A 23,009-nucleotide genomic window follows, 5' to 3' on the forward strand; every position below is an offset into this window, starting at 1 on the left:
GAGAGAGAGAGAGAGAGAGAGAGAGAGAGAGAGAGAGAGAGAGAGAGAGAGAGAGAGAGAGAGAGAGAGAGAGAGAGAGAGAGAGAGAGAGAGAGAGAGAGATTCTCAATCATCCATGTCATTGTGGTCCCAAAGGTGCTTTTCCGAAAGGCAACTAGAATTTATTGGGTTTTATTTTTCCTTTGAAAACATTTCATTTCTTATCCAAGAATGGATAAAATGACAAGTGAAACATTTTCAAAGGGAAAAAATACCCAAGAAAATCCAGTTACTTTTTGGAAGAAGCATCTTCAGAAAAATCTTTAAAAATATTTTAAATATGAAAGAACTTGTCTTCTCAATATTGCTCCCAAATTTATGAGGATTCAAATTTGTAGAGCAAATATACAAGAAAACAAAATGATCTAGAAGCTTCGTGTGGTTTATTAAAATGTCCCTTTTGTGGCCTCAATTTTTTTTTTTTTTGGCTGAGTCCTCTGATAAACAGATTCTTAATTTCATTTCTTCTCACACTGTTAAAAATGATGTCACTTTCAAAGCTGCCAAATTCTGTTTCAAGCTTATATCATTGCAAAAGAGAGAAATAAGACAATTGTTGTTTAACTTGTCTAGAAAGAAGGAGAGCAATTTGGCAGCTGTCTAAATGTTTACACGATTTTATACCACTCTGTTTTACATTCTGGCAGAATAGTTTTCTCCTGGGATTAGTCTTCAGTATTTAATATTTTAGGCCTCTTGTATTTTTATGTTGTTTTGTTTTCTTTAATTTAACTTTAAATTATTACAATTCTGCAAATTGCCCATGTGCAAAAAAATGAAAAGAAAAAAAAAACCACCCCACAAATGAGAACCAGTTTGGTCTAATGAGGAAGGCAATAGGCTAGAAATCAGGAGACTGTGAGTTCTAGTCCAGTGGTGGGTTCCTACCGGTTCGGACTGGTTTGATTGAACCGGTAGTGGTTTGGCGGCCTGGGTCGCTGGAACCGGCAGTAACCCAGGCCTGCCCCCCCCGAACCAGTTCTCCTATGCCGCCGCCATCTTATTTTTCGCTTCTGCGCATGTGCAGAACAATTTTTATTGCACTGCGCATACACATGCAGTGCGCCCACGAGTGAAGCAGCAGTAGTGACTGCTGGAACCCACCCCTGTTCTAGGCCTGCCTTATCCATGGAAGCCAGATTAATACCTTTAGTCCAGTCACTATCTGTTAGCAAGGCTCAACTTACAGGATTGTTCTTTTTATTAAAAAATTTATTGGTTTTTAAACATTTATAGGAAAGGGTAGGTGGATATACAAAATTTTTTGGCAGCTACATCGTGCTAAAGATAAAAATCTCTCCAAATCTCACAACTTTTACAAAGAAAAAACAAAAGATAAAAGATAAGCAGAAACAGCATCTTGTTATATACATTGTATCAACCATGTGTTCAATCATCTCTTTTGCCACTTTCTAATATATCAACAATTACAATAATATTTCAAATACATTTATTTTTGTAACCTGTGTCTTTTCAATATTGCTCCCTCCCCCCTGTGCCCTGGCGGAGCCACAGCCCCTCCCTCCTTCATGTCTTGTATATTGTGACCTTTTTCACTACCTCTTATGATTTCGTCCTCTAGGAGGGCACTACGTTTTTTTCATGAAGGCCTCTGCCTCCACAACTGTATTGATTCTAATTCTGTTTCCCTCCCAGAAGATCAACCTTATAGGATTGTTCTTGTGAGAAAAATAAGACAAGGGAAAGAGTATTAGATATTTTTGCTGCCTTGAGTAATGTATAAAAATAATAAAGGTAGGATTTTAAAAAAAATATAAACCAAATTCTACTGGAGAACTGTTTTTGGAGTGACTAATGAAGTTGATGTGGTTTTTTGCTTTTAGTGACTTGGGGGCATTTCAAGGGTCAAAGTGAAGGTCTTAATTAAACCTTAAGATGCCGCCTATTTTTTTTCCCTCAAAGCTCTTGAGACATTCTCTCAGTACATACTGCAATCTCCTTATTTTTGGAATTTGGCAATTGACAAGCCCACAAATCCATATAAATTATGGATCTCTGTTACAGAGGTACGGGTCAAGCTGGTTGGTTCGCCCCATTCTGGCTCTGAGTACGCCCCATTTATCCTTCAATCCTCAATCTTCAGTTAGGTCTTTCTTAGTGATACACAAGTTCTCGCCTACCTGTAAGATGGAATTAGTGGCAAACGGGTGCTCTGACCTAGGCTTCCCAAGAGCATGAAGAAGACTCCTCAGCCCAACAAAAACCTCTTTTATTTAGGTTAAAGGGAATTCCTCTCCAGCAAAGTCCCAGCAAACAGTCTTTCAAGAGATTTCACAACTACAGACCTTTATCAGGCTTGGAGAGCTGCCAGGCCCATATCTTCCAACCCCCCCCCCCCCCATCGTAGCAGCAATTACTTGGCAAGAAGTCAGGAACAGATCTTCACCCTAATGAATTGAACTAATTGTCTCCTGCAAGCTCCCCTCCCCTTTCGCTCCTCCTTATTCCCTATGGGAGGGGCCATTCACCGTCCACCTGTGCCTTTAACTCCCGATTTGGCCCTTGTTCCTTAGCTGTTCCCTTCTCCTGGAAGCTCTGCACATGGACACATCGGGAACAGGCTCCAGCTGTTCTTCTGCCCCACTGATATCCAACTCCGAAGGCAGCTGATAACTGTCGGACGGCCCTGGTCCCATCTCTGCCTCTGATGCACAGCACTGATCAGAGCCTTTCCCAGACCCCAGGACTGGCCCATGTTCCTCCACAACCTCCTCACTGTCTGAGTCTGCCACCAGTTCTCGTGGCCGTTGGTGGGCCACAATAACAGGTTACTTGAGGAATATAGGACAATGCAGCCCTCTGTTCCTATAGAAACGTTATAAAACAAATAGCATGTCTGTGAGATTGCCATGGGCGAATAGGAGGCAATATAAATTTAATAATAAATAAGTAAAATAAAATTGCATTAAAAGGATTACAAAGAGCTCTTTTTTACGTCAGTCATTTGGCTCCCTTGTTGTGTATTAAAACCACCTCCTCCTCTTCCAGCTGCATATTGTTATCAGCAAAACCACCGCTAAAGTAGTGATTGATTGCAAGGAAGTGGGGGAGAAGATTATCAATGCAGCAGGAAATATCACTTCTAACGGGATTGAAGTACTGGGAAGAATGGTTCGATCAAGAGGACCAAGAGACAGTTCTGCACCAGTAAGTAAAGGAGCTGAGATAAAAGTGGATGATTATTCAGCAAGGCCCATTTATTGATTAAATTGATACACTGGCCCATCTTGTTGTGCAAAACGACTTTGGGAGGCTTACAATTATAGTGAAAATAGAGATATAAACCAGTAGTCTGATTCAAAGTTTTTTACTATCCGTTCTGTGGGCATGGCTTGGTGGGCGTGGCAGGGGAAGGATACTGTAAAATCTCCATTCCCTCCCTGTTCCAGGGGAAGGTTACTGCTGAATTCCCATTTCCTCCTGATCATTTGGGATTCGGGAGGCAGAGAATAGATGGGGGTGGGGCCAGTCAGAGACGGTATTTGCTGCTTCTCCGAACTACTCAAGATTTCCGCTACCGGTTCCCCAGAACTGGTCAGAACCTGCTGAATACCACCTCTGATACAAACACAATTCTAAATATAAAAAGAGATTAAATTGCAAAAAATTAAATACAGACTAAAAACCACAGATTCCAGGTGGAGAAGAGGTGGTGCCTTCTCTGTCATCATACTAACCACCTACAGCCAGATTGTCTGTCCCTTCCTGAACACCAGATGGGTGGGGGGTGGATTCACCTCCTGTAGCATTATGTTACAAAGGGTAGAAGCCACGGCAGAAAAGGGTCTTCTCCTAATCCGTGCCAGCTCAAATTTCTTGGCTGCTGGGGTTTGCAGTAGGCCTCTTCTGCCAGGACGAGTGGGGCAGGCCAGTCCTATTGGATCAAGATGGCTCCTCAGTTTATTTATTTAGGGATTGATGTAATCCCTTCTGTAACTGTAGAATCCTGGCGGTGACGTCAGGAGTTTCCTCTGTGTCTGCCGGCAACAGCCAAGCCACGTCTGATTGGTTAAGACACGGCTTGGCTAAACGCGGGCAATCCCTGCCTTCGGATTGGCCTCCCTGCTTGACAGCTCCATATAAATAGCTGTCAAGCAGGGACAGCTCCTGCTTCTCTCCTGTATGTTGTCTATAGCTAGTTTGTTCAATAAAGCCTTTTGAATTCGCCTCACGGCATCTGTCTGCTTTTCCGCCTATTCTACACTGGTGACGAAGATGGCGCCCGGAGCTCCACTCCCTTGAGGGAGGAGCTATCTCGGGCACCTCCTCCTCCGCCAATGACTGAACCTGTTCTGCGGCGTTCTGGGCGGGTCCGGCGCTGCCCAGCGTATCTTCGTGACTACGCATGCGCCACTTCCACGCATGCGCCCTCGCTGGGGGGGAAGAGGTGTAGAATCCTGGCAGTGACGTCAGGAGTTTCCCCTGTGTCTGCTGGCAACAGCCAAGCCGCATCTGATTGGTTAAGACGCGGCTTGGCTAAACGCGGGCAATCCCTGCCTTCGGATTGGCCCCCCTGCTTGACAGCTCCATATAAATAGCTGTCAAGCAGGGACAGCTCCTGCTTCTCTCCTGTATGTTGTCTATAGCTAGTTTGTTCAATAAAGCCTTTTGAATTCGCCTCACGGCGTCTGTCTGCTTTTCCACCTATTCTACAGTAACTAGACAGTAAAATATTAATTCAGCTATGCCACCATCCACTTCATTCATTTTACATCTAATGTATGTTCCTCCACTTTGTCAAGGCATCTTTGTCTTGTGGTCAAATTCTAGTGGGAAAATTCATTTGGGTCACTCTCTGGGAAGTACTTGACCATACTGTACTCTAGAGACTTGGCCTGTACTTTTATCTGCTTTTCAAGATGACAGTTCCCAACAAGTGAAGAGAAGCTCTTCCAGAGCATTGTTATGATTATTAATTAATTAAGGAAGAGGAGAATTTAATAAGAGAGAAGTGGTGGATTTAATTTTCAAAGCTGGACAATGCGGTCATGTCCTTTGAACTCTCTTGACCAAATGGGGCTCTTAAACCTAATGAACTTCAGCCTGTTTGCTCTGTGAAGTACGTAGTTGCCCTCCCTCCACATAAAAGTATGTGCTTTGTACAAAGAAGTGTTTTCAGACTCCTGACTTCAGCCTGGCAATTAATATATCAACTCCCCTAAGACAATTGAACCAAGCAACCTCTGTGGCCATTTTCCAGCAGAGAACGACAAGGGCCATCTTGTAAAAAAATTTCAATTGAAGGGTGCTTTGTAAGAAAATAGAAGGAAAGAAATGATGGCTTTTGTTTGGAGAATCGTGGTTGCATGCATGATAAGTGAACTATACGCCCACAGGAAGCAAAAACAAAAAAACAAAACAGTTGCCTGCAACGGAATTGGTTGATGGTTATGTAAGTCCACAAACATGCATTTTAAAACAAATAGAAGCATTCTTTTCACAAATTCAACTTTAACGAAGTCTGTGCTTTTGATTAGGTACAGTGTATTTTTTCAGGAAATTATGTCTTGATGCTATCTTGTGGTCCATGAGGCTAAAACATTAAGAATGCTTCTGTTTCCTCTGAAAAATGTTTTTTTTAATTTGAGCATATATGCAAATTAAAAAAAAAACATTTTGTACATACATACATACATACATACATACATACATACATACATACATACATACATAATATATTTGTCATAAACCATATCTGGCACCCTGATAGTAATTTTGGAATTTCCTTTTAGGTGACAAAACACAACAGAAGTGATTGCAAGCATGCAAAACTTGAACCTTGATGCACTCCATATAATGCAGTGCTTTTGAGACTTGGCAACTTTAAAATAAGGGATGGCGTGACTCAGTGTCTAAGACGCTGATCTTGTTGGTCAGGAAGGTCGGCAGTTCAGCGGTTCAAATCCCTAGCACCGCGTAACGGAATCAGCTCTCGTTACTTGTCCCAGCTTCTGCCAACCTAGCAGTTCGAAGGCATGTAAAAATGCAAATAGCAAAATAGGAACCACCTTTGGTGGGAAGGTAACAGCATTCTGTGCACCTTTGGCTTAAGTTTAATTATGCCGGCCACATGACCATGGAGACGCCTTCGAACAGTGCTGGCTCTTCGGCTTTGAAACAGATATGAGCACCGCCCCCTAGAGATGGGACTACTAGCACATATGTGCGAGGGAAACTTTACCTCTACCTAAATGTGTGACTTTCAAATCCCAGCATTCCCCAGCTAGGGTGATAAAATACAATATAATAAAATTGTTAATAATTCTGGTGTGGTGGTTAAGCCATTGTGCCTTAGCACAGCAATTATCAACTTGTGATCCAGGGACCACTGGGCCTGCGACGTCATCCCAGGGAGTCCGTTAAGGCTTGGAAAAAAATGTTATGATTTAAATCTTGAGTTAAGTCTTGGTGGCCCATGGCCACAAAAGGTATTTCGGGCCCGTGGTGAAGAAACGGTTGAGAACCACTGCCTTAGCACAAAGCCGCCTAGGTAATCTTGGGCCACTCATTCTCACTCAGCTGTAGGAAGGAGGCAATGATGAACCAATTCTGAAATCTGGCCAAGAACACTGCAGAGACTTATCCAAGCAGTCTTTAAGACTTGGACACCATTGGATACAAGCAAAACCATTGGATGTATTTGGTTCATTTGGAATGGGCCAATTTTTCAAAAGAATACGTTCTCTCTGATATTCAGTGTTCCCTGACCATGTCCTCTTTAACTGAACCTTGTAGAAGAGCCATGTCTGGGGATGTCTGCAGATATGGCAAAATGAATTATGCTAGTATATTTTCTTCAGTTAAATCTTGTTCCTTGAGGCATCTTTAAAGAAACTCTGTGTTTGTTCTGTTGGAAATGTTGCATGGCAGGTGAACTGGCATTTGGAGATTTATGGGGAATTGTTTATTTCAGAACGAAGGCTTCAGGAAACTAAATTTAAACTCTGTGCGCTGAGCTATGGATTCTCAACAAATATTTACATCTTTATTACCTTTTAACTCTGTTTTTGGACTTGATTTACGCAAGATGGGTATGCATTGTTCTCAATATAACAATATGAGGATATGCATTGTTCTCAATATAACAGAATTATGACATTTGTAGGATTAGGTACTGGAGGTGAAGGAGGAATAATTTTGGAAAACAAAGATGAGTTTGTTTTCATCAGCATGATTCTACAAGTATTCCTCGATCTACAACAGTTTGTTCAGTGACCATCTGAATTTACAACAGCACTGAAAAAAGGTGACTGAGGACCGTTTTTCTCTCTTATAACCTTTGCAGCATCCCCAATGTCATGTGATCAAAATTCGGATGCTTGGCAACTGATTCATACTTATGACAGTTGCAGTGTCCTGCGGTCACATGATCATCTTTTACGGTCCTCTGATGAGCAAAATCAATGGGGAAACTGGACTCACTTAACAACTGTGTTACTAATTTAACAGCTGTAGCGATTCACTTAACAATTGTGGCAAGAAAGGTCATAAAATGGGGCAAAATTCATTTAACAACTGCCTCACTTAGCCACAGAAATTTTGGGCTCAATTGTGGTTGTAAACTGAGGATTATTTGGATCCACTAGAAATATTTTTCCTGGAAGTAATTTACTTTTGAAAGTAAAAGATGGGTTGCTATAAGCAGGACTCTAGGGACAGAGGAGTTTCTTTAAGTTTCCATTTGGAGGTCATCTTCAATTGAAATTGTGGATAAATGTGGGCAGATTTTAAAATCTTTTTATCCAATCGTATCTCATAGACAAGCATTCAGTTAGTAGTTTGGTAAGTAAACGTGTGATTATTGTCTTCAGTTTTTGTTATGTTTTTATTAGATGGTGCCTAATCAATTTGGATTTTTCTTTCTTTCTTAATCAGTTCCAGCTGCAGATGTTTGATATCGTTTGTTCTACTTCGTGGGCCAATAGAGATAAGTGCTGTGAACTTCCAGCTTTGGTAAGATGTTACCCGTTATTGTTGTTGTTGTTGTTAGTTGTGAAATCATGTCCGACCCATTGCAACCCCATGGATAACATTCCTCCAGGCCTTCTTGTCCTCTACCATCCTCTGGAGTCCATTTAAGCTCACGCCTACTGGTTTGGTGACTCCATCCAGCCACCTCATTCTCTGTCGTCCCCTTCTTCTTTTGCCCTCCATCTTTCCCAGCATTAGGCTCTTCTCCAGTGAGTCCTAAGAATACTTATTTAGTGATTTGCAATTCAATTATAACTATGTCTGGAAAGGTCTGCAACAGAAGATCTCATAACCAGCATCCAGAGTATCCTAACTTGAAACATACTGAAGATAACACAATCTTTGTTGTTGTTGTTGTTGTTGTTGTTAGAGAGATGAAGAAGGCTGTCCCGCCCTTCCACATTCTTGCTCCTGCTCTGAAGTCAACAAAGGATCTCCTGGGCCCTCAGGACCACCCGTAAGATTTTACTTTATTGGTCTTTTACTAATGTCCCCCATTCAAGTACTCCCAGGTGGCCAAGTATCAAATTTTATTGGATAGGTTTGAGATCGTAGCTGGGTGATGCAACCTGCTAAAATTTTCTTTGTGGGCTGAGAATTTAACACATTGAATTGAAATAAGCACTACCAGTGCTATGAAGTAGATTTTTGTATTGAAGAGCAGCTGTCATTCCCCACTAGCTTGGGTGGTAGCATATGAAAGCCACTGAGATACAAAGGATGTGACATCTGTGTGTCTCACATATAAGGTTTCCTGTTTTTGGATGTTTCTTTGAATTAACAGTAAATATACAGTAAGGCTTCTTTGCTCTTGTTCCTTTACTTAGAGAGTTGGAAACTTTCCAGATGTTTGTTTACTACTGATGATAATCAAAGCTTCAAGCTATTCCATCTTTTTCTCCTCATTTGATATTTGTTGAAAGAAGTGATGGAATAAATGTGGTACATTATTGGACCTTTAGACATTTAGTAGGGTCTTTGTGCAATAATGACCATGCCTGGAAGCATCTTTTGCATTTTTCTCTTCCCTAATATAATACCTTCAAAATATGTTGCATTTGTATTTCATCTACATTTTTTTTAAAGCAGGGGTGTCAAACTGGTGGACACGCGCAGGCCATGCCCACCCCAGCTCCTCGAAGGGGAAAAATGTTGCAATACGTCACGTGATGGCAATGTGACACAGCGAGTTTGACACCCATGTTTTAAAGGAAGCATAACCTTACTAAGTGTCATAGGAGTAAAGACAGAAATCTACTCTTGGGCACTTACTCAAGTGTCACTCATCTGCACTGTTGACTGGTTTCCAAAATGAACAAAAATGCAAAAATGAATCAGAAATGACATTTTTATAGGAAATTCCCAATTGGCTTTGCGAAGGCCAAATTCCAGTTGTGTTTTTCTTAAGAAAAATAGGAATATTTGAGGGTGAGGAAGAGTTATGAGTCGAATAGTGAAATATGAATTGTGATATTTATTGGGAGGAAGAGGAGGAGGAAGAGGAGGAGGAGGAGAGGGGGAGATAATGGTTGATGAATGGTAATGATGCTCTTGTTCTGACCTAGGCTTCTCTAGCAGCACGAAGCCGAGTCCCGATAAACCCCTTTTATTTAATTTATAGTGAATTCCTCTCCAGCAAAGTCCTGTCCCACAGTCTTTCAAGATAGTTCACAATTACCGACCTTTATCAGGCTTGGAGAATGGCCAGACATCTTTCAGACACCGCAATGCTTGGCAAGAATGCAGGAATGAACTAATTGTCTCCTGCAAACACCCCTCTCCTTTTGCTCCTCTTTTATTCCCTATGGGAGGGGCCATTCAACGTCCACCTGTGGCCTTACTCCCAAGTGGACCCATGTTCCCTTCGCTGTTCCCTTCGTCTGGCAACTCTGCGCATGCGCACACTGGGAACAGGCTTCAGATGTTCGTTGGGCCACAACAGCCCTCAGTATTGGCAAATTCTCCAACTAGGCTTAGAACCAAACAGAACTTCTATGAAACAACAGCAGCCTTGAAAGAAAAGGTTATTTTCAGTAGTACTGAATTGTGCCTGTTGGAAAAGAAAGTGAGATAAGTTAAAAGATGTCTGTTTGGTTAAAACTTTGAATAGGGAGTTTCTTCCTTGAGAAAATTTTTATTTTTTAATTCTCTTATATAGCATTTTAAGTATGCATTCACATAGGTGTTATTCTTTTATACATTTATCATTCTTATACATTTATTATTTCATTTAATAGATTATAATATACAATTTGGGTTGCTTTATTTACCACCCCTTCTTCCTATTGTAATACCACCTCATTTTCCCTTTCTTTTATCACTCCCTCCCTTTTCTACTTCCTTTTTCCTCTCCTTCCCCTTCCTTTTTCCCTTGCCTTTCTCCCTCCCCTTCCCCTTCCTACCCGCTCTCCTTCTCTTCCTCTCCCTTCCATCCTCCTCTCCTTGTCTCTTTCTTCTTTCCCCCAGCTTCCTTTCATGTTCTCCTCCTTTCTCTCTTTCTTTTCTATTGTTGTAGGTGTCTCTTTCCGGCCTCAGTTTATATTTCCTTGGGATGGTATTTCCGCAGACCCAAATATAATTTGATATCATTTCTTATTCCCTTACCTTCATTAATCTATCCTAGCTATATTTTCCTCCCCTTTATATCTCGCTTTTGGCTGTATACTTATATATTTAATATTTTCTTTTCTGTTTTTCCCTTCTCTTCCCCACCACCCCTTTTCCATTTAACAGTACCTTGTCTAGGTTCTACATCTTCTCCCTTGAATAGGGAGTTTCATGTGTAGGAGATATAAATACATTGCAACATTGAACAACAGGGCTTACTTCATTTTCTTTTAATCTTAAATGTGTTTGATAGGGAGGTCCAGGACTCCGAGGTCCGAAAGGAAGCCGTGGTGACGATGGGCCAAAGGTAACTGGCCAATGCTGCAAAAAGATTTCATTGTCTATGTAAAACGTGACCTATGTTTTGCCTTGTTATCTTTTTTAAAAAAATAAATATTATTGGGAGAAAAAGAATTGTGGGAGCGGGGGTGGAGACCAGGAAAATTGCTAAAAAGAGTAAGGAGTTCTATAGAAGGGGTAGAAATCATGGCATCTTCTGGTACTCATAATTCAACTCTATTAATTTCTACATCCAATTTTAGAGTTTTACAAAGAGGTTTCTTAAACTTTCTCCATCACGTTACGTTACACCGTTATATATCTGTACTTGTCACCAAAGTGGTGTGAAAGGTTTCAGGTATGCCAACTTCTTTCTTAAGTGTAGTTTTTATACAACACCTACAACCTATACACCCATCCGTAAACTACCCTTGTATAAGACTTGGAGTGTCCAGTTGATTGCACCACCAAAAATATCTGAGAGTGAACAATGTCATTTTGGCAAATGCTCTTCACCCTACACACATCCACACATGCGCACACACCAGGGGTGGATTCCGGCATGCACTACTGCCGGGTTGCTCATGGGTGTGCATGTTTGATGCGCACCAGGCATGCATGTGCAATGCGCACATGCACAGTGCAATTAAAATTGTTCTGCGCATGCACAAAAGCAAAAAACAAGACGGTAGTGCCTATAGCGCCCCCTGGAGAATTGGTTCAGGGGTGTGTCAGGCCTGGGTCACTGCCAGTTCCAGCAACCCAGGCCAACAAACCACTACTGGTTCGGCCGAACTGGTCTGAACCGGTAGGAACCCACCACTGCCCCCACCACCACACACACATGTAGGACAATAAGGTAAAAATAAGTCTAGTCACGTGGTGACTCCCTCTACCACCATCACATCTTACAACCATAGTCTCAGTTACGGTTGTAAGTTGAGGAATACCTGTATAGTTTTTTTTTCATTATTTTTATATTGTGTTTTGTAAACATTTTTTGAGTTGCGTTACCATGAAAAGCTGGAGAAAATATGTTAAGTAAATAATAAAGTGTATACTGCTACATTTTGAGCATGGATTTTGTGATGCTCTTCTAGGGACCTGATGGACCTCGGGGTGAAATTGGTTCTCAAGGCCCTCAAGGGCCTCCTGGACCACAGGGGCCAAGTGGACTTTCAATTGAAGGACCTCCGGTAGGTTTATTATTATGCTTGGGCCGGGGGTTGGACTAGATGACCTCCAAGGTACGTTCCAACTCTGTTATTCTATAATACAATTCAATAGTAGAGTTGGAAGGGACCTTGGAGGTCTTCTAGTGCAGTGGTTCTCAAACTGTGGGTTGGGACCCCTTTCGGGATTGAACGACCCTTTCCCAGGGGTCGCCTAAGACCATAAGAAAACACATATTTTTGAAAAAATATGGAAAACATAAAATAATTTTATGGTTGGGGGTCATCACAACATGAGGAACTGTATGGAGGAGGAGGAGGAGGAGGAGGAGGAGGAGGAGGAGGAGGAGGAGGAGGAGGAGGAGGAATCATGAAAACACAGATATTGGAAGGTCGAGGCAGAGAGGAACTAAAGAAAACTCTGTGGTTAAAACTCTGCTTGTGTAATGGATGTAATCTATAGTTTACCCAACAATTGTAGATCAAAGCAAGCTAAAATAAAAAAAAAGAATCGTATTCCATGGTTTATGGATATAATTAAGGGCTATCCCATCCTTTCTCCCATAGTTGAAAACTTTAACATTGTCTCATAAAAGCAATATTAGGATTCCTTTTTTCTCCCTTCTCCATAAAGAAATTGGCAATTAATCGTTTTGTTCGGATGAGAAAAAAAGGAGGGCAGTGAAATAAATAATAAAGAATGTTTATTCATTTTCAGGGACCAAATGGAGAAAAAGGAGAAAGGGGAGAAATTGGGCGTCCAGGTCTTCAGGTAACCCTTGGTCTATGCTGGTCTAGAATGAAGTTACTGCAACTACTCAGTCATTAGATATTTCAGAGCTATATTGTTGCTATTTATTTCTTAAATTTACATACCACCCATCTCACTATTTAGAGTAACTCTGAGTGGCTTACAAAGCAATACAAATCAAAGTATAAAAGTTATAAATATAGGAACAGTTACAATTGCAAGAATTAAATTGACCAAAAATCATGGCCCAGGGATGGTGCTTTGTTCTGTCATTGCACCAGCTACCTCCATCCTAAGCATCTCGTATCTGGACCCATGGTGGCGCAGCTGCTAGAATGCAGTACTGCAGGCTAGCTGCCTGCAATTTGGCAGTTCAAATCTCACCAACCAATGACTCAGCCTTCCATCCTTCCGAGGTAGGTAAAATGAGGACCCAAATTGTTAGGAGCAATAGGTTGACTCTGTAAACTGCTTAGAGAGGGCTGTGAAGCCCTGTGAAGCGGTATATAAGTCTTAAGTGCTAGTCCTATTAAGTTCCTTCCAGAAGCCCAGGAGAGTGGGGACAGACCGCACCTCTGGAGGCAGGATGTTTCAAAGGATGGAGGGACACAGCAGAAAAGACTCTCTTCCTACACCCCACTAGCCAAATTTCCTTGGCTCATAGGGTGCGCTGTTGGTCTCTTCCACCAGAACATGTGGGAGGGGGGGTGAGCCAATCCCATTGGGCAGGACAATTCCTAAGATATCCTGGACCCATGCCGTAAAGGGCTTTAAATGTGATAGCCAGCACCTTTAATTGGATCCGGAAGCAGATCAGCAACCAGTGTAACTTGTGTAACAGTGGTGTTATATATGCTACCCTAAGAAGCTCTAGAAGCATGATGGGGAAACGATGGCGCATGTGCCACAGGTAGCATGCAGGGACCTCTCTACAGGAATGCGAGCCGTTGGCCCAGCTCAGCTCCACTGTGCATGTATGCGCGTGCCTCCACTGACCAGCTGATTTTTGGGTCTTTGCCCCCCATGTATAGGGGCGGGGTACATGTGGGAGACAAGCACGCATGTACAGGGGCCATGTGCACATGTGCGGGGGACACATGTGCATGCACAGGGTGTGTGGCACAGCCTCCCGTGGCCCGTTTTTTCTCTCAGGAGGCTTCAGGGAGGCCTACTAGGCCCAAAATGAGGTACAGGGTTTTTTGCACACATATGTGTGGGGGGTGCAGGGAGCGCAGGGTTTTTGCACACATATGCGTGGGGGGTGCGGGGAGCACATGCATGGGGGGGTGTAAATGTATGTGTTCTTCTTAGAAATATGGATAAGTAAATTTACACTATTACTGTTGCTGTAATAGCAGAAATGTATATCTAATTTGGCTCTTTTTTGGGGGGGGGGTTCCTCAGGGTATTCCAGGACCAACGGGGTCACCAGGACGAGATGGAAGCCAAGGTCCAAGGGTAATATGAAATAATTAATAGTAACCATCCAGCTCTGCTCCTCCAAGACTTAATTTGACATCCTGTAAACTGCTCTCACTAAGAGGAGTTCACATTCTATGTTTCAATGCTATACCCAGATGATCAAAACACAATTCCTGTGTAAAGTCCATACAAGACCCAAAGAAAGAAACCTTGTTATCATTTAGCATGACAACATCAATTCAGACAACTTCCTAGTGGTTGGATTCTCACAACCTGTTGAATTCCAAAACATCAAAGTCTACTTTAGCTTAATCTAGCATGTTGTACAGTCCTAGAGACCAGGGGTGAAATTCAACAGGTTCTGACAGATTCTGGAGAACTGGTAGCGGAAATTTTGAGTAGTTCGGAGAACCGGCAAATACCACCAATGGCTTGCCCCATAGGGGTGGGAATGGAGATTTTGCAATATCCTTTCCCTGCCACACCCACCAAGCCACACCCACAGAACCGGTAGTAAAAGAAATGAATTCCACAACTGCTAGAGACCCCTTATTCTTCCCTACCAGCAGAAAATTCTGATTTAGTTCTATGGTCTTAGATGCTTCACAGTGAATCCTAGTGAGGGAAGTTCCCAGGATGGCTGACAGTTGTTGATTCTTCGGGCAAAGGCTAAGAATAAAAACCTTTCTCAGTTCTCCTTAAGGGGACCGGCAAAGAACTGCTACAAATGTCAACTCAATTTCCCAAAATTTATTTACAGTAAGAGATTTGGCTGCAAAAGGCTAATTTTGGTTGAGATTACTAAATTGGAGTGCACAGTCATTCTTTCGCAGGCTTTTTATTCTTTCATGTCTGAGATGGATGTACTGTACTTTCCAGATGTTTGGAATATAGAGGCTGGAAAAAGGGATTATTATCTCTTCCTCTTGCTGAAGCAAAGTCCCAATGTTTTTCCTCCCACTCCAGCAAATATTTTGAAATGAATTCCTGACTTTCTTTGTGTACACACCATCTGGTGCTGCCTGGAGCAAATTACTCCACTCCATCAATGGCTTGTTTGTGTCAGTTCATGATATTTTTAAAAAATATTTTTTTTTATTTTTAATTTTCAAAACAAACACAACACATCCTTCTTTACATACTGTAGAAAGTGTATCAGTTGGTTACAAAAAGACTTTCGTGCATCTCTTCCACAGTCAACAAACATAATTCATATTAACTCAAGTATTTTAACTCAGATATTTATACATGTTACCATCATCATACCTCCATTTTCATTTGACTATAATTGTTTAAACGTCCTTCATCATAAAATATACCAAGATTTAATACATAACCACATAGTGGCATTTCATTTACTATTTCTAAAATCCTCCAATAACACTGAATTCTTATGTCCTATTCTAGTTAAACATCCATAATATTTAATAACAAAGTTTTCTAATCCTTTCCAAAGCACTGTTTACAATTTACATCCAGTTTCCTTATGTTGTATCCATACCTGTATATACGTTGTTATCGTTATCCCTCCTTTATTTAACTATATCCTGCATCATAACATTTCCCCCCCCAATAATCAAGACTTAACTGTATCTAACTTAGTTCTTTTTTATTAACCTTTATATATAATCCAAAAAGATTTCTAATCTTCCTTTCGTGGGTACCATTCAATCTTCATATCCAATTATTACTTATCATAACACTACACATTGTATACATTATTATCATTATCAATTATTTATTTAACTATATCTATTGTCACTAAATTTCACTAAGTTTAACTAGTTTTAAATTATACTCTTCCATCTATCAACCTGTATCTTTTTTCCAGTAACAAAACAGTCTCATCTCTTCTGCCATTTGTGGTGTCAGTCCTCTAATCATCTCCTCAATCAACTTTGTATGGACTCCTCTTAGCAACTCCTTGCTTATAAAATCTCTCATGTAATTTGATGCCCTTCTTCTCTTTCCTTAATCAGCTTATCTTTGATTGTCGGTAGTGTTATCAATGATATTGCTAATAAAATTTCTCTCTTTAAATCCATAAATTCTTTTGTTTTTTCTTCTTTTGTATCTTGCCATCTGGGTAGATTTCCCCTCCATTTAATTCCTCTTTCAGTATTCCACTCTTTCCATTTTCAGAGACAAACCAATCACTATAAATATCAGCAATTTTAATTTCTTTATATTCATTTTCCTCTTCTATTTTTAGGATTTTAACCACCACTTTTTCCACTTGATAAACATCTCCAACTTCTTCATCATATTTTGCTGTTAGATGCTCTAAGTCTTCCAACGTCTTCTCTATCCTCTCATATGTGTTTGATAATTTCTGTATTTCTGAGAATATCTTTTGCAGACCTAAAATTTCTTTCTGTTGTTGAAATTGTGCCATTATCTCCAGCTAACAAACACTGCTGCTCTAGCTTGGAAGATTTTAACAAGATTAAGCATAGATTCACAATAACGTTTTATTTTCACCTTTCTCTGGTTAAAGATATACTTCAAAGGGACATCTGTATGCTTTTCTTCTTATCACTCTCTATAAACAAGCAGTGAGACCTTGGAGTGCTAAGACAGGATAATCAGTGAGAAAAGTAAGTGTTTCGTTTCCAAACAAACCTCCAGTCTCCGAGTAGCAGTGTTATTGTTGCAATTTTCTTTGTTTCTTTTTGTACCTTTTTTGTATTTCAAGTTTTTAAAAAAGTTCGATTCTTGAATGAGTTAGAAGAATACCCACAGTAATGAAAGAGGAGAATTTTATTCCATAGGTTACAAAGAATAATAAAAGAAAAAAAAAATAGAAGAAGAAAACTTAATCCATTCGTTTTAAAAGGCTTGCACGGATTCCATCCATGAAGATAGCATTTAAAAAGTAAGATAACCCACTGTCCAAAACTATTCCAAATTTAATTCTGCTGCTTATTTCTTCTGTTCTCAATTTAAATTAATTTTAAGTTTTTTTATAGGCAGTCTCTTTTAAAACGGTAAAAATTCCTCACCAGCTGGAAACACTTTCTCTTTCCGTATCCTCCCGTTTTGGAGCCGCCCCAACTTCATCAGCCTAATGGCTGGATTTTTTGTCGCCAGCTTGAAGAACTTCTCTTGGATCGATCAGGGACTTTGCAATGTCCCTGAGATCAGCAAGACGTATTCTTCCTGTTCAATGTCTTTGTGGGACGGTTTAGGTCGTTTGGACCACCCAGCGTCAAAAGTATCGACGGTGGTCTCAGAGCATTGAGATCGCATGTCGTCTCATCATGACATTGGCTCCTCCTCAGTTCATGATATTGTTGTTGAGGCCTCGTCCATTCTTAGCTATTATCAAACTGAATGGAGCTTTTATCTGTATAGACATGAATAGAATTGCCTCTATAAATATTTACTCCAAAGGAAGATTCGCTTTGGTCTAAATATATAACAGTCTTCTTCAACTTTATGTTATCCAGATGTCTGGGAATACAATTTTAGAACTGTCAGTCAGTGTGCAGATACATGTGGTGCACCACACATTTTCTCAATGAGCTTTGTGTTTTACTCTTAGGATTTATTTTTTATAATTTACATCTTTATTTTTCTTCATATATTCTTGAGGAGGAATTTCTGAAGGCAGTCCCCGATATACGACCACAATTAAGCCCAAAATTTCTGCTGTGAACAAAAGTGAAACATTTGTTAAGTGAGTTTTGCCCTTCTACAACCTTCCGTACCTCGGCTGTTAAGTGAATCACTGCAGTTGATGAGTTAGTAACTTGGTTCTTAAGTGAATCGGCTTCCCCATTGACTTTGCTTGTCAGAGGGGGCAGAAGAGGATCACATGACCTTGAGGCACAGCAACGCCCATAAATATGAACCCGTTGCCAAGCATCTGAATTTTGATCATGTGATCATGGGGATGCTGCAACGGTCCTAAATGTGAAAACGGTCATAAGTCACTTGTTTCAGTGCCGTTGTAACTTTAAAAGGTTACTAAATGGACTGTTGTAAGTTGAGGACAACCTATAGATGAATCAGAAGCTAAGGACTGAAGATGGGTCACTGAGGGTTGTCTGAAGGTCTAGAACCGTGATGACGAACTTATGGCACGCATGCCACAGGTGGCACATGGAGGCATTTGTCAGGGCAAATGCATTTGTCAGGCATTGCCCTGTCAGCTGGCCAGTGCACATGCGTGCGCTGGCCAGCTGACTTCGGCCTTCTTTTGAGGTCATTTTTTTTCCTCCGGAGGCTGAAGCCTCTGGAGAGCGAAAAACCGGTCCTACGGGCAAACCAAAAGTTGGGGAACATACTTCCGGTTTGCTCGTAGGGCCGGTTTTAGCCCTCCAGAGCCTTCGGGGGGCTTCCCTGAAGGCTCTGGAGGGCAAAAAATCACCCTACGAGCAAACCTGAAGTCACTTCCGGGTTGCTCGTAGGGCCGGTTTTAGCCATCCGGAGTATTCAGGGGCCTTCCGGAGGCTTCCCAGGCTCCTATAAAGCCTCTAGAGGGCGAAAAAAGCAAGCCAAAAATGGGGGAGGAGTGCTGGTTGTGCGTGTATGTGTGCTGGGGTCGTGCACATAGCATTATGGGTGTGGCACACCCGCGTATGACCCCCCTCGCCCCTCCCCCGCTTTTTGCACACGAGTCAAAAAAGATTCGCCATCACTAGTCTAGAAACTTCTGGTTTATATGTCTACCTTGTGACCATCTCTCAACAGCTGTTATTGAGAGTCTGGTTGTAGATATAGTGACTGGCAGAGTTTAATTGTTTTTGCTCTGAGAAAATGGTGGATGGAGTGTTTGCTATGAAGAAATGGGTGATAGATGAAAAAGACTGGTAGGAGAATGTTCAAAATACCAGGAAATTCATTTCTGCAGACTTTTTAAAATCATGCCCCATTCTTTTTTCCCCTCTTGAAATGTTGCGAATCTTGATGCATTGTATTAGTTCAATGCAGATGTCAATACAGTAATTTTTATATAATATAATTATAAATTATAATGCAATGCCATATAAACGATACAGTTAAAAGACGAACAGGGGTACCACTGTTGGTCTTTTAACTGTATTGTTTAACTTATTAAAAGGGACTAATTGTTTTAAATTTCTTAAACGATAAATTCCCGCTCGATCCTGTAAGTTTTTCCTGTAAGTTTGGCTAGACTTAAATGCAAGATTGTCTGTGAACATGTGAAAGTTACGTTTTATTCCAAATATATTCAACACTCGGTGTATTCGGAATTGCTCCGAAAAATCCTGCAATATAACAAACTGAAAGCTTTCACATGCCAATCTCAGGCGCATAACAACATAGTAACATAATAATATCACTGTTCATCTTTTAACTGTATTGTTTAAATTATTACCCAATTGGGACCAATTGTTTTAAGCAATGTAATCTGTGTATATAAAAGCCAAATACTGCTCACACATCATAAAATCTCCAGAATCGTAAAACCTACAAACTTGAAATTCGGCACGTATGTTCCTCTTGGCTTCTAGGTGCTCGCTAAGAAAGGATTTTTCAAAATGACCATCAGATCATCAGTATTTCTTATATTATTATTAGCACACTCTGATGCTAAGGAGTTATAGACATTCTACTCCCCTTCCCCACCTGAAAGGAAGTCTGTCCCAACTGCCAGTTGCCTTACATGGGAGTGGTAAGCATGTAATAATAATAATAATAATTTATTAGATTTCTAGACCGCCCCCTCTCCCCGGAGGGACTCGAGGAGCATGTGACTCATTTGGCCTGCGGGCTGGGAGTTTAGACATTCTACTCCCCCTTCCCACCTGAAAAGAACTCTGTTCCAACTGCCAGTTGCCTTATATTAACACACTCTGATGCTGAGGAGTTATACATTCTGCATTAATTTTCAAGCTTTACGTGTCAATGTATCAAGCCCGATCGTAACTACTCATTAATTTTCAAGCTTTAAGTGTCCATTTATCAAGCCCCATCACATAGTTTCGTAGCGAAGCACAGGTATCCAGCTAATATAATTATAAATTACAGCTATTCTATTATTCATAAAGCTGAAAGTACTTAAAATAAGAAAAAAGGTAACCATTCTATCAATTCTGTAAGCATTTTGGATGTCAAGATTGCAAGCATAAAATTTTGTAATTTATCATCCAAAATTGAGCATAACAAAAAAAAAAGGGACCATTGCATGTCATATTGAAGTACACAGTTATGTGTCAATAGTTTTGGCTGAAATGCATTACTTAAGATTAAGATCTCAATTGTATTATTATTGAACTGTGGTGGTGCAGTGGTTAGAATACAGTATTCTAACCACTGCCAGAAGCTCAATTTTCACCAGGCTCAAGGTTGACTCAGCCTTCCATCCTTCCGAAGTTGGTAAAATGAAGACCCAGATTGTTGGGGGCAAGTTGCTGACTCTGTAAATGGATTAGAGAGGGCTGTAAACCAGAGGTGGTATTCAGCCAGTTTGCACCGGTTTGCCCCAACCGGCGGCAGAAATTTTGCCCAGTTCAGTGAACCGGTAGTGATGGTCGGCTAGCCATGCCCCCAAACCAGTGCTCCTGTCACCAGTTGCTTACCCCACCCATCGGTCGCCACTCGCTTGCACTGCCTCTTTGCATACCGACTCTCAAAGAGGCCGGCAGCTAGCCGCAGGCTGCTGAAAAGTCCTCCGGTTGGTGAAAAAACGGCTGACGCCGCCGCCATCTTCTTCGCGCATCCCATTGCCTTACAAGTCTGCTTCACGATAAAGGATAGATAAAGGAAATGTTTTTAACTTGTTAGAACTTTAAAATATTTTAACTTAAACTTAAAAATAAACATCTTTTTAGGTTCCATATCCTGGACTTATCCCTTGGGTGAGGGATAAAACATAGGAGTGGAGAACTTGTAGCTTTCCAGATGTTCCTAGCTATGGGGAGGAATGGTAGGGTTGTAGTTACAGCAACATCTGGAGGGCCACAGCCTCCCATACCTGGGTAGATAATATGTCAGTTTGCAATAATGATAGCATTATCTGAATAATAAAGGTAGCAATGGGAATATCTACACTGTAGAAGCACAGGGCAATGTGAAACCGATTGAAAAAAGGTTTCCCAAGCAGAAAGTTCCTTTCTTCAAAACAACGAAGCAAATATGCCTTTCTCCTGCCTCGCATGACATTTCTCAAGCATCTTTGTGCCTATCACGTCTTTTCATGTACAGGAGGAGTGGGGGAATGAAGCTATTCATAACTGGGATTGTTTATTTGTCTACTGTCTGTGACAATTAACAGCCTGCTATTTTCCATCTCCTTGGCTTTAGTCTGTCATTGAGTCATTGTGTGTAAAGCCAAGAATGATAAACAATAAAAAATAGGGTTGTGTTATACTAACTTTCCATGTTCGAATTGTAATCTTTCTTTCTTTTTCTTTTTCTTTTTCTTTCTTTCTTCTTTCTTTCTTCTTTCTTTCTTTCTTTCTTTCTTTCTTTCTCTTTCTTTCTTTCTCTTCCTTCCTTCTTCCTTTCCTTTCCTCTCCTTCTCCTCTCCCTTCACTTCCTTTCATTTCCTCTCCTCTCCTTCTCTTTCTCTTTCTCTTTCTCTCCTCCCTTCACTTCCTTTCCTCGCCTCTCTTCTCCTTCTCCCCTTCTTTCCTTTCCTTTTCCTTCCTTCCTTCCTTCCTTCCTTCCTTCCCCTCTCCCTCTCCCTCTCCCTCTCCCTTGCCCATCAAACTGATCTGCTTTCCCATTTCTTGCAAGCACATCTAATAACAGGGTTAAAACCCTCCTCATCCCAAACGATTCTTTTCCTAAGCATGGTACACAGATGTTAAGTTTGTTCAGATGACAGGGAACTATTTTATGAGTTTGTTTATTTTAAAGAAAAAAAACTGGCCTGCCAGCTATGATTCTAAGCAAACTATCTCTCTGTCTCAGGAATTGTAGGGGTGAGGAAGAGAAATAATTCTTTGCCATAAATTTATTCTCAGCTCAGTCTTTTTATAATAAATAAGACATTACAATGGGTATGCATCATAAAGTATCAGCTCATATGTTTCATCTCATGACTTCCTTCCAAATTTATAAATCTAAATCTACACTGTAAAACTTAGAATCCTTAAGCCCCTTACCTTCAGAGGCACTTGAAGAATTAAGGTAGCTTGGTTGGCCATCCTATCAAATAACATTCTCCTACTTGTAATAGTATGCGCATAATGTACTGTATTTGCCAGTGGTGGGATTCAATCGGTGTAACAACCGGTTCACTGAGTGCGTGCTTTGCGTGCTCCGCAGGGGCACAGTGTGTTTGAAAACAACTCTAAAACTTACCTTCTACTGCAGCCCTGATGAGTAAAACAGCTGAGGCGCAGCAATCTACTCTGCCGCGCCTATCAGCTGGGCTTTAAACAAAGGAAATATAGGACAGACTAGTGCAGGGATGGTGGGCGGGGCCAACTGATCACCGGAACTACCGGTTCGCCTGAACCATTCCGAACTGGCTGAATCCCACTCCTGGTATTTGCCATCAGGAGTGGTAACAGCACTCTCACATTGCTAAAATCCCTTTTAGTCCTAAAGCTGATCCTACTTGCAGTTCTGTAATGAAGGGCATGCTGCCCCTTTTAAATCTGTGTTATTGTGGCACCTGATAAAAAAAATGGGCAGGTTTTCAATTGCCTGGCCATGCCCACCATTTTAATTGATTGATCCCACTTGCTCCCCGCCATTACAGGCAACATATGCAGTTTAAATTTGTTCCAAGGTGCCTTTTCGAAAGGCAACTGGACTTTCTTGGGGGG

The 23,009-nt window shown here is 41.0% G+C and overlaps 1 protein-coding gene across 3 annotated transcripts in view; it reads left to right on the forward strand.

Moving 5' to 3' along the window:
- COL14A1 (collagen type XIV alpha 1 chain) overlaps positions 1–23,009 on the forward strand; it is a 158,658-nt gene that overhangs the window by 96,776 nt on the left and 38,873 nt on the right. For all 3 annotated transcript variants that reach the window (XM_081950573.1, XM_081950574.1, XM_081950572.1), the window contains 7 exons: positions 3,049–3,207; positions 7,936–8,013; positions 8,402–8,488; positions 10,892–10,945; positions 12,018–12,113; positions 12,808–12,861; positions 14,245–14,298. In XM_081950573.1, coding sequence (XP_081806699.1) covers positions 3,049–3,207; positions 7,936–8,013; positions 8,402–8,488; positions 10,892–10,945; positions 12,018–12,113; positions 12,808–12,861; positions 14,245–14,298 — 582 coding nt within the window. The remainder of the gene's footprint in view (positions 1–3,048; positions 3,208–7,935; positions 8,014–8,401; positions 8,489–10,891; positions 10,946–12,017; positions 12,114–12,807; positions 12,862–14,244; positions 14,299–23,009) is intronic.

Source organism: Natrix helvetica, assembly GCF_964273705.1.
Source record: "Natrix helvetica genome assembly, chromosome: 4".
Lineage (NCBI taxonomy): Eukaryota > Metazoa > Chordata > Lepidosauria > Squamata > Natricidae > Natrix > Natrix helvetica.